This window comes from Gallinula chloropus (assembly GCF_964237585.1).
Source record: "Gallinula chloropus genome assembly, chromosome: 2".
NCBI classification, from domain to species: domain Eukaryota; kingdom Metazoa; phylum Chordata; class Aves; order Gruiformes; family Rallidae; genus Gallinula; species Gallinula chloropus.
In genome coordinates, this window is record NC_140086.1 from 142,834,294 (window position 1) to 142,847,206 (window position 12,913).

General features: G+C 34.9%; 1 protein-coding gene across 1 annotated transcript in view; it reads left to right on the plus strand.

Moving 5' to 3' along the window:
- Positions 1 to 12,913, plus strand: part of MALRD1 (MAM and LDL receptor class A domain containing 1) — a gene marked incomplete at its 5' end in the record, with an annotated part of 247,426 nt that overhangs the window by 152,363 nt on the left and 82,150 nt on the right. The window contains one exon of the mRNA XM_084260684.1: positions 9,194 to 9,322. Coding sequence (XP_084116810.1) covers positions 9,194 to 9,322 — 129 coding nt within the window. The remainder of the gene's footprint in view (positions 1 to 9,193; positions 9,323 to 12,913) is intronic.

A 12,913-nucleotide genomic window follows, 5' to 3' on the forward strand; every position in this document is an offset into this window, starting at 1 on the left:
GACTGAATTAGAAAATTTGGAAGCACGAGATGCCAAGAGAGCTGTCACTTGTGTGGTGGATCTTTCTGTGCTGTAATAAAGTACAATCTCTATATAATCAGGAAACATTGACTTACAGCATCTCTGGTAGCATGTGCTAGGCACAGTGGGGTTTTCATTAAAGTTTAGGTGCATGTATCCTATTGGAATGGGTTTATGCTAATCTCTTTGCTTTTCAACAGGCTCAGAGCCCCAAACTGTATTTGCCTTTTAACTGTATGTGGATATGTGAAAAGGCATGTCTGGAAGAAACCAAAACAAACAAAATGCAAAAATTAACCTATTGCCCTACATGATTTTCCTGTCTCTACAGTATGTGAGCTCAAACCAAATTTCCCAAGAGGGAATCATGGCATTGTCTTTAGCACCTTTCACATCAGCTCTGTGTATGATTTTTTTTGCCTTCTGCTCCCCAGGTTGAGATATGCTTGCTTAATTTTCTTGAGACTTTTGGTATGCTGACCTTCCTGTTGGCATGATGACATGAAGGACCCTGGTCTGACCTTTTTCATTCTTGTTCTTATTGATTCTTTACCTTTGTAGAACAAACAAACAAAATACATTTTGCCAGGTTCTCAAAAATATCATTTCCCGTCTGACCCAAGCCTCGGGCATTCAAGATAGAGAAAGCATGTCATATCTAAATTGGTTTTTTTCAGTGAAGGTTTCACCATATCTGTTGTAACATAGCTCAGAGACAGCAAACATGATCTTACGGTGGCCAAACTCAAGGAGAAGAGTAGCATACAAACCAGAAGGGGTCAGGGGGGGTGTTTCCCAACAAAATTACTCAATTTACAACATTTATGTACCATGCTTGTAGCTGCAGAATTGCTGAGCTAGGCACATGGCCAGGTTCCTTTAGGGGAACTTAAGGCCATGTCTCTATTTTCCACTGAGACTTATTAGGTTAAACTAAAATCCTGTACAATATTATGGAATTGTTAGCCATAGTAATTACATAAGCAGAGGAATAGACCATGCACAGAAAAACGTAGAAGGGAACTGGAAATAATTAAAACATGATTTTTTAAATAAATTGAAAGGAACAGAAATGAGTCAAATGAGAATGCTGGAGCAATTCTGAATCTGTCACATTTTTGGGATATCCCCCTCTTCACAGATTGTTCTTTTGGAAGCTACTGAATGGTATTCATGGATCATCTATTATGGTCAACGCAATAATATAATTTCCTCTTTGCAGAAGTAATGTGGTCAAGTGGAGAGAGGGAAGAGGGAAAGTGGAGGAGTCTGTGTGTGGATTTTTGACATGTGATTATTAGAACAGCATTATGCAGCATCATAATATTCAATGGTTAAAATAAAGTTTAACAAATCCACTTACTTTATGTATATTTCCCTTCATCTTGCTGTTATACAGTATGTTATAGAAAAAAGCTGTATACATCATAATGGAACCTCCATGGTTCCATTATGGAACATGGACAGTAGACTTCTTTGCTCTTCATTTACGTAGGCTGTGACTTACATAGCTCATGTTATATGAGCATTTTTCAACTGATAAAGGACAATTTTTTCACTATATATCCTTTTAAAAATTGTTTGGTCAAAAGCTTCTATATCAGTAAAATACTACAGATAACTTTATTTATTATGATTTGAGCTTCTGGGACCCTGTCCTGCAAGGCTCATTTCCCTCAGCCCTCATTAATTTCTGTGTAAGTGAAGGTCAAGAAGCAACTGTGGCTTTATTGGAAGTGTGAGAGGCCTTGTAAATGTAGTCAGAAATAGAAAATAAGAAGGTATAAAAGACTCATCATGTGGTTGTGAGAGGGTAAGTGAAGTTTTGATAGCACAAATAATTTAAATTACAAGTATGATACCTTTTTATTTTGCAAGTTTAATTGAAAAATGTGGAAAATGCTGGAGTCACAGCCCAGATAGAGAAAGATTGTTCTTAATATCAAATTAATTAATTTATTAATTAATTACATGGGTTTTTTTCACCTTCTTTTACAATAATTCTTGATACAAATTTAGTGACAGACTATCCTATGTGATCTGAATGGAGTTTAGAGTGATCATCTCTTCTCCTTTTTGATAATTGACTTTGACCATGCATGAGGTTATTTGCCGGTTAGAAAAAAAAAATACCTGAAATTTTGCCTTAATAAAAAGCTAAGATATATATGAGCATTGTACAGAATAATCCCTAATGGTAATTTTACTTTTGAGACCTTTTCTATGATAAAATCTTCTTCAACTTGTCAGATACACTGTTGACAGTAGTCTGAATTTTGTAGTCTGTAATTTCAAAGAAAGATTCTTGAGCCCCAGATACAAACCACAGAGTAAAAGCATGGACATATATCTCAGCCATAGCATACATACTGGTTTTGGCATACCAGGATATCACCTGGAAAAAAACCACCCACCAAACAGTGAAAGATAAAAAAAAAATAAGTTAAACGCAACTTTCAATTAAAATTAAACAGATTTTTCTAAAATAGTTGATTATTGAGTTGATTTATGTATGTTTTGATGGCCTGGCAATTCAGTGGCAGAAAAGTCCAGGAAGGAGAAAGAGGCGTTACAGTTTCACTGATCTTTGTGTATTGCCTGTTTTTCACAAACATACGGTACACAGTCAGTCACACATGAAGTGGTATTAAAAATATATTTATGTTTTAAAAGAAATCAAAATACTATCAGTATTATCAGTAGGAAATTGATTACCCAAATTGAGTGGAACATACATTTTCTTTAAAATACAATAAAGCTTTCTTTGCCTGGTAGCAAACATTTTCTTTTCTTCTCCTATATTTGTATTCCTCCTTACCTACTGTTTACGGCAAAGACCATAGGTGAAAGTACTGCAATCCTTTGAACAACTTTACTTCCATGCACCCATAAACAAGAAGCTTTGAAAATCACAGCAGAGAAATCCTTTCTCATTAGAATTCCATCCTAGCTTTGCAGACCAGAGAGAAAACAACTAAAACATCTAGTGTTTGGGTGCGTAGGCAAACTTTTTTATTTTTAAAATCAGCCAGTGTTTGCTTTGAATCCTCAGCTATGTACCATGAAAAGCTTTACATTTAGCGAAGAATTTATTTCCTTCTGCTCAGACACTTGAGAAAAGTTCAAACTCTTATAACAGCAATATTCAGTACAAAACAGCCCCTGAAGTGAGAGAGAAGGGAATTTAGGCAGAGATTTATTCACTCAAGCCATGTATTTGTATTCAGCCAGAATGTATGCCCAGTTACCTTCTTTTTTTTGATCTTTTTCTTCTTTTTTTTACCCTCTTCAAAATATTTTAATGTTTTATGATGTTTTTCACCTGTTTTCATAAATAGGTCAATGTCAGGGTATTCTGACATGGGAAACCAGAATTGCAACAGCTGAATAAATCTGTAATGTGCTGAAACTAATGTTAACATTTTTATTTATTAATCTAAAGGTTGGATTTTGGCTTTAGAATTAAATTAGTCTTTGATTTTTGGAAGGAAATTATTCTTTGATTTCATGCTGAGCTTTCAATTTGCAAATTCCTGATATCCATTGAATCTGCTTCGTTTTGAGAAGTCTAGTAATTTCTGGTAGCTTTAACTTAATTTGTGTTACTGTAACATGAATGTGCTTTATTATTTTTGAGTGAAAAACTTACTGAACTCAGATCTCATTACACTCAGCAGAGGGTACAAATGACACGTAATTTCATTCTAGGTAAGAAATAATCTCTATTATCACTAATGCCCTCATACAAAGGACTCAGTGGGGAAAGTGATGTGCTCAGGAGGGATGCAGAGGAAATGCAGGTTACCTCAACCCACCTTGCCAGGGCTGCCAGGGTTACACTGGGGAAGAGTTGAATTCCTGCACAAGATAATGGCTTAAATGACATTGCATATTAAGAACTGAAGAAATGTATAAAAAAAGCAATTTTTACTAAAGAAGCAAGTATTAATTATATAGACTGGCTTCAGGGAATCAATAATATTACATCTGAAAATATTTAAAGAATGGAAAGAAAATAAATATGGCACCAGCTTGAAAATCAGAGTATTCTCTATTTTTTATTGCACTGCAAGGAAATAATTTACACACCTGTATTACTACAGGATTCCTATTTCTGTTTGAGATTAAAGAACAAATGCACAAAGAGTTTAATCAAAAGGGGTTTTTTTCAGCATCCTTCCTTCTTTTTGCAGTTCTCATAGTATCTTTTCTAGTATTAAGCAAAATATGACAATTTGGAGTTGTATCTAGTTTGCATGAGTAGGAACTTTTTGCCTAGTTTTCCCTGCAAAAGGTCATCCATGGACAGAAACATTATTGATGAGCTTGCTAATGGATTTTTAATGTTCTACAAAAAGTCATGTAGAAAAGGCTACTGAACAATTGGGGTAAGCAAATGAAAAGTTTGATGCAAATTGTGTTTCATAGTTTCTGAACTTCAGAGTACTGAGTACAGTTGAGTTCCAGTTCTAATGATACCTTCTCGGAGCTTGTATTTCATACAATTTAATTTAAACAAAAGGTGAAACTTGGAAAGTACAGTTGTACTCACAGAGTTAAAGAAACAGTCGCTCGCCCAGTGCTGATCCCTAGTAGGAAAGTTAGAGGGAAGACAGTTATCATGAGTTCTTTCATAGCTAGTCTTTTCGTGATAATTTTAACAAAATGTTTGGGTTAATAGTGTTGTGTTTATCAGCTATCTCCATAGGAATCTTGTCACGTCTATAAATTCTGTAAGCACCATACAGACATGTCTTGATTCCAAAAATAACATATACTGGAGATAGACTATAATGTATCCTTGTAGAGTTATGATTTATAATTAATTTATACTCAACAAGCATCTGTATCTTGTTTGCTTTCTATGTATATACACACACATCTATTCTTACTACAGAAAGTCTCATCTTTGCCAGTATTCTGAGAAATACATTGTGCAGAACAAAATATGTAGAAATGAAAGTGTGTGAATGTAAATGCAAGTTCCATCATTAGAATGTTTCTTTTGTAGAATTTAGAGATCCACAAACCAAGCCAGTTTCACTGGTCTCTTAAAAACTACTTACAAGATTATATGCGTCTTTGCTGCATCAATCCAAGTTGTTCTTAACTAAAAAGTTATATCCTGTATATACTTTTTTCTTTTCAAATATTGCTATTTCATTTGGCATAGGGATTTGTATAACATATAGTCAGAAGTTACTACTTCATCTAGACTACAACCTGTATTAGTTTCTCGTGGTGTTCTCATTTTCAAGAAATGCTCCAGTTCAAAACGGAAACAAAATAAATGGGTATGATAAACCATTAACATTTTGCTACACCATAACAATTGCTTTATTTCTTTTTATTCATATTATGTCATTTATGAAAATCTATTCCCCAAGTATTTACTGCCAGGGAAAAAAAAGGTGGTCACAAGGGTATATATTGTGGCCTGTCAACTTTGATCGAGAAGAAAATCACCAATGTAATTGATACACGGATTCTTATTTTACTTATTTCTATGCTGAACTAAAACTTGGCTTTTATTATAAACTATGAAATTCTTCTTTGTCTTTTTATGGCATATATATTTTTTTCTTTTGGGGTGTGGTATATTGTTACCTATATTATCTTTTTGTGGGAATGTGTTGTGGTCTTTTGTTTTGCAGTGTATCCATATAGTCTTCAGACCCCACAAGTTTATAGACTAAATAACTGTAGGGGAAGAGAGAGCAAATTATAATGAAAAACAAAAGTAACTTTCCCAAGACATATGCAGGAGTGCTGGAAGTTAATAATATTCCTGGAGTTTCTGTAGCCATTAGTAGTAATAAATAAATAAAAAAAAATCCAAGTGTCCCCCCCCCCCCCAATTTTTATAGCTCTATGGACTAACATTCCATGTCTGTGAGTATAGTTTCCATGATGTAAAATTATGTGTAGAACCGAGCAAAAAATGGAGTGTTTAGTTCAGTAGCTGAAGCAGATTTCAAAATAGGTTGGTCAAAAAAGAACTTTTTCTTTTTTTCCATTTATTGCAAGTTTCTTTCTGGTCAACAGCTATCTGAAATTTAAATGAAATGTTTGCTTTTGGACATCTTAACTCTCTTCAAACTCCTCATATCATATTCAGAAATAAGCTTATTACTTACAAAAGACATTTCAACTCCCTGTAATTCTTTTCATTCGCATGAATGTGACAAATGTGTGACAAATTCACATTTGTGTATCAGGTATTTCATTGTTTTCCACCTCTAACATTATCATACAAAGAATCAGCTAATTCTTTTGCTTACTGTGGCTCACTGATCCATTTTAATGTTGTAGCTTCTTAAAGTTAGCTTCAAAGTAACACTAGTGAAGTGCAATTGATTTTTTTTTAATTATAATTTCTGTTTAATTTCTTGGCATGTATTCAATAGCATGTTAATCTTTTTCCTTGTAGGCTTCTTGAGCTGTGGTTAGAAGAAAGAAAATAAGGCATATTTTATCTTTTTTTTTCCTTAGAATAGTTTTTCTGTATGTTTGCATTTTCACTGAAAGCTGTGACTCAGACTATTGGGAAAAAAATACAGTATCACATGCTATGTATAATCAATCATTATCCAATACATATTATTTTTCTACCCACCGGTGACGAAAGTAGAACTCAGGAATATGAGCAGTCAAAAAGCTATATATATTTTACATGTAATCCTATACAACCAACATATGTAATAAAATGCCATCATAAAAATCTGTCATTTTATCTGCAATATCAGCTTTAAATATATCTTAAGCTGTTCAGTCGGAGTTTTGCTTTATACTGCAACTACCTAGAGGGAGGTTTGAATACTGTTCTTGGAAACATACTTCTCTAAAATCAATACTGATAGTCTCAAACTCAGATTCTGGCATCTCTGTAATTTTGATGACAAAATTAGAAATGAGCAAGATAATATTTTGAATGTCCTTTCTTTCTCTTTGTTCAATGTGGTTTCTAGCATGGTTTTTGTTAAATTGCCCCACAAGCCTCAAAATTGAGAACATATTTTCAAATGTTCTTCAATACATTTTTCTGATTAAATAGAATTTTTATATTATATTTCAAGAATGTCGGGTAAAAAAGAAACTTCTAAGTTGCAAATTCAATGTGAAGTTCTGGGGTTGTATTGGGGTTCTTGATGCTGAAATTGTATTTTATAGTTAAAACTCACCGTATTTCTTGTTTTGATTTAGTTTTTAGCTGGTGTAGGAGTTTTGGTCAGAATGCATGTTTACTCTGGAAAGTTAATTTTTAATGCCATGATTCCAAGCAGGAGTTTAGTATATTTAGTTACAATGCTATGCTAAACTTGGTACGTTAATTCTGACAACATGGATTTTAGTTTTAACTCCGCCAAAGGCTGTGCCAGAATCTCTATCATTATCATAAAAAAACACCAGGTAACCCTAAAAATTACATATAACAAAAAGATAAAATTCACAGATATGTGACTCTGTGTTTGGACTTTATGGCATTCACATCTGTTGTGATACAAGTTTTCATGACTATATATATAGCATCTTACTTTAGGATAAGGGAAAAAATAAGTAATATTCTTAAATGCTTGAAGTACTATACCTTAAAAAAAGTAACTGTAATTAATATCGTGCTAAATAGAAATGTTAGTGTAACAGAACATTATTATAGGTAAAAGGTGAGGAATACAATCAGTCAAAAAGCTATGGATTTTCAGGTGTCATTCCCTGGTGTGGTGATAATGCAACTCTTTCATATGCAGTGAAATAAGATGTGAAAATTATTGTACCCTAATGGCTTCACCATTAAATAATTTCTGTCATTATTTAAACCATGGAGTGACTTAAATCAGTCACTTTATTTTCCAGTGCACCTTTTCCATTGCATGGGGGGACTGGAGATGAGGGAGTCAGGCTCTTTTAAGTTGACAAGACAGAAGGCAATGGGCACAAATTAAAAAAACAAAAAGCTTCATCTAAACAGACAAAAGACTGTTTTTACTATGAAGGTGGTCCAACATAAGCACAGGTTGTCCAGAGAGGTTGTTGAGTTTCCATCTGTGGATATATTCAAAAACCAATTAGATGTGTTTCTGCACAACCTGCTGTAGCAGAGGCTGGTTGAGCAGAGGGTTGGACTAGATGAGGTCCTGAACAAACACAACTATCCTGTGACTCTCTGGTTTCCAAGAATTTAACATAAGCCTCATTAATGAATTTTTGGTAGTATTTTCAATCACTTAATTGGGAGAGGTGTGAAAACTGCCTTAACCATCACAAATGCTTCAGTCAATTTCTTCTCAAATTTTTCCTCTTCTCTGCTAAAGGCTCTCTGTCACATGGACTCTCTGTGAAAAGTAACTGCAGCTTTTCCTGTAAGGCATTCGTGGCAATGCTGACTGTCTGTGGATTCCTTGACACCTAGTCAGATCAACTTGACAGTGTAAAGTTAAAAAGCAAACCAACAAGACAGATATCAATTTGAAACCAGTTTTTATTTATACCAATGCTCAGGGACATACATATTTCAAAACTGAAAATTTAAGTCAGGTCCTGCATGAAAACGTATTTTTCACTGATTATTTCTTTAAATATCCATTCTAAATATTTGAATTACATTTTAATATTGTCATGTTGCTTTGTTTACTATTACCTTGCGTATGTTTTTAAACTAAACCAAATACCGTAAGAGGAATTTCTGGGCAGTTCACACTCAAAGAAGTTTCTCTAAACCCTTCCCAAAAAAGTTAAACATCTTATAAAGGCTTTAAAAGTTTATGCATTACACAAATGCTGCAAAACAGTGATTTTTCTCAGTTTAAAATGATCTTTGTTTTCAAAATGATGCCCTGTAACTATGAGCAGAATAAAGCCTGTAGCCTGTCTACTTTTCAAGAGCTCACAGAACCCTTTTATATGGAACATGCACAACAAATACACTGAGGAAACAGTCATGTTGATAGTGAACTGAATTTTCTTCCAGGCAAAACATCCTACCCCAGCAGTTTAGGGCAAAGCCAATACAGTAGTCTAGACATGCATAATGCACCAGTGAAAGACTGAGGCCAAATAACATCTGTTGGAAGCAGTAAATCACTGAAGTCATAGTGTATAATGGCTAAACAAATAAAAAAGAGCATCATTTGATTTAATTACAATATTGATTTAAGTGTCCTGTTCGTTTCAGTTGGACAGAACCCCAGGGAATGCCCTGCCCTCACTGATTTTGTGTGTGGGAATGAGAATTGCATAGAGTCCCAGTTCGTGTGCGACTACAAACCAGATTGTGAAGACCTATCAGATGAAGCTGACTGCAGTAAGTATATCTTTGTGTATTAATGTAATCTCCAGTTAAAATTACAATTTTAAATTCTGTACCATAGTTTAGGTTGCCTGTTCCCCCAATGCAGGTGTGACGTTTTCAGATCCCCAGAGGCATTTGCTGCAAAAAAGAAATACTTGTATGTGATTTATTTACAAACCTGTGACTTATTCAAACCAAAGATTAAATATATATATATAATATATATATTAAAAAAAACCCTCATGAAACTAAGAAGCTCTTTAAGGAATAAAATCCATGTGTCACAATACAAACTAACTTTTAGAAGAAATGTAAACTCATTTATTCAGTTGAAAACATGCTAAGCTGTCAATATTGAATGAAAAAAAAAGCAAATTAATGCAGAATAACATTTAGACATGTTTCTTCTATAAAAAGTGATTTAGAAAAAACAACAGACCTGTCTCTTCTTTCACATTTATCTTGTCTTTATTATACTAGTTTTGTCACTACTACATGTTCATCACTCTTTGTTCTTATTCCTACTGCAGAACTATGAAAATATTTTCTTGCTATTACTCCATTACAGAACAGTTGGACAAAAATCCTCTCCATTTATATTTTGGCAGTCCTAGTGAATACCAAAACAAAAAGACAGAATTTGTCTGTGGGTGTTCTTTGCTAATGCTGTTTGAGATGGAAGAACACAGCTCAAGTTCGAAAGACTGGATCCCATTAACAGGCTCCGTTACTGCACATGTATTTATTTACAGTCACTGTGCAGACCAGACTGTTCGAATAGGAAACTTAAGCTGTCCATATATACAGTTCAGTAATCAGTCTAATTCTTAATCTTCAACCTGGAAGGATGTATTCTGCCGTAATGCAGATAAGATCAAAATTAACCTTGGTAGGTAAAGTAAAAGCATCACATGCATTATTCAATGCTCATAGTGCTGAAGTCCAAGTATTCCGTTGAAATCAGCCAGTACTTAGTGATCCCTGGGAAAATCAAAGGCATTTTATCTTTCATAGGATCACTAAATGCTTTAACTTGACAGGGTTACAAAAATAATGGCCCTGTATTGGTTGATGTAAATTTTAGTTTTAGCCAAACAACACACTTACAAACTGGAATACATATGAAGATGTCACTATAGGAGATTTAACTTGGAGTTGCTACTTCTTTATTGTTTTCTTAAGTAAATTACAGTTCTGAAGTACACGTGCTGAAACTGGTGTCTCCGTTTCTGGTTTCTGCCTCCTGCAGTGCTTTGCATTCCAGTGAATTTTGAGAGTCATATTCATGGAAATGAATCTAATTTAAAGGAATCAAAATTATGACTTTAAGAGGCTAGCCTTGTTTTTCAAGTAAAAGATTTTCCATGAAAAGATTTTAAACTCATAATCTGTTTCTTGTATATGATATTCATATTTTTTTCAGCAATTATGTGAAGTGCAGCAAAGTACTTTGTAAAATCACCATTGTAACATTTTACAAACCTAGCAGAGACACAGTAAGTCTGAATTGAAGTGCTAAAAAGTGATTTCAAGAAGGCCAAGTGCAAGGTCCTGCGCATGGGTCAGGACAGTCCCAAGCACAACTACAGGCTGGGCAGAGAGTGGATTGAGAGCAGCCCTAAGGAGAAGGACTCAGAGCTGCTGGTGGACAAAAGGCTCAACATTACCCAGAATGTGTGCTTGCAGCCCAGGAAACCAACTGTGTCCTGAACTGCATCAAAAGCAGAGTGACCAAGAGGTTAAGGGAGGGGTTTCTCCCCTTCTCTCCACTCTTGTGAGACTCCACCTGGAGTACTACATCCAGCTCTGGTCCCCAGTGCAAGAAAGACATAGAGCTGTTGGATTGAGTCCTGAGGAGATCAACAAAGATGATCAGGGGGCTGGAGCACCTCTCCTATGAGGACAGGCTGAGAGACTTAGGCTTATTCAGCCTGGAGAAGAGAAGGCCAGATTGGATGGGGCTTTGGGCAACCTGGTCGAGTGGAGGGTGTCCCTGCTTGTGGCAGGTGTGTTGCAACAAGATGATCTTTGACATCCCTTCCAACCCAGATCACCCCGTGATTCTAAGGTTATATGAATTGCTGCTCTGTAAAAACATTCAGAAAACTATCAAGGCATTTAATTTATTCTGCAAATATTATTACAGGATTTAGTAGCTTCATTGGCTGGGGAGGACTCAAAGGACTGTGATAGCATCAACTCTCTTAGTCAGATAACAGAAAAAAACATTTCAGGACATAAATAATCTTGAATCACAGTAAAGCAACACTGTTTGCTGTACTGCAGAAAAGCTTTTCCAAGGGAACAAAAAAAAAACCCCAACCCACACTGATATTCACTTCAAATAAATAGAGTGAAATATCCATTTATTGTAAATGAAACAGCTGTAGTTAGATCACAATGTTTTCAGCAGTCTGTAGTCTTGCTGTTACTGCAGAATTGACAAAATACCAAGATAAAAATAGAGGATAGATGCTGTAATCCGGCATATAGAATACCCATGTAAACCTCAGGTATATTTCTCTACTTGCTATATCTTAGTTCCAAAAAATGAGGCCTCACACTGAGATAAACATAACTTTTCCCTGAATATATACATTTTAGATGGGAATAAACCACATTAATGGGCACATAATACCTTCTAGATACAGAAACCTAATTTTTTAATTAAGAGGAAGCAGAAGCTGCTTCATCAGAAAAGAGCAGAACAGGCATAGAGAAAGCTCTTCAGAGCCTAACTTGCCCCATCACAAGTGGCTATGGCCACATTTGTCTGCAATTTTCTCCTTTTGTCTGAGCTCAAGGTCTGAGCTTATTTCACATTCTACTAAAGTTTTATACCTGTGTAACTGCAAAGAAGTAAATGGACCATAATCTCCTCAGCATCAATGCCTCTGTGCAGGATTTACAACAAAACCTTGATGAAATGAAATGTATCCGTGCAGGCTGGTGGAATTTTTTTTTTTAAATAAACCCAAGGAAATTTTTTACTCTATGCTTCATTCGATCCAGTCAGGCAATCCTGAAAATTTCATTCTCTTTCAGTAACTCAGTGGAAGTACTAATGTGAAAAAAGCACACATGAAAGCAGTTTCAATTTCATGTATTGCAGCCAATTATACAACCAAATTTGATTAATAGCAAACCTCGGTGTTGATGAACCAACTAGAGGAGTGCTTGAATTATTGAAATAAAAGCAATTTTTCAGATAAATGGGACAATCCTCTTCTGATGGCTTCTAAATATGTTCTGTTTACCCATAAAATAAAAAGTATCCAGCAGGTGCAGAAAAGTCAGGTGACTGTCAACCTTGCAAGTATTGTTCATAAATCTTTCTTAATAATGGCCTCTGAATGCACTGTTAAGATATTAGGGTAAAATCCTTGAAGTCAGGTAATCTATTATGAATAGTATAAATTCCAAATGCATTTAGACTTTGATCTTGTTAGAACTGTACATGAAGATTGTACCCGCTGTCTCATTTAATGGGATCTCTTCTTTGCCCTACCTGCATGTGAGGATGTGTGGTGTTCAAGCTAGGCTTTATTAGGCTTACATGACTCTTGCAACACAGCACCAATGTGAATGTTTTGTTTCATGATT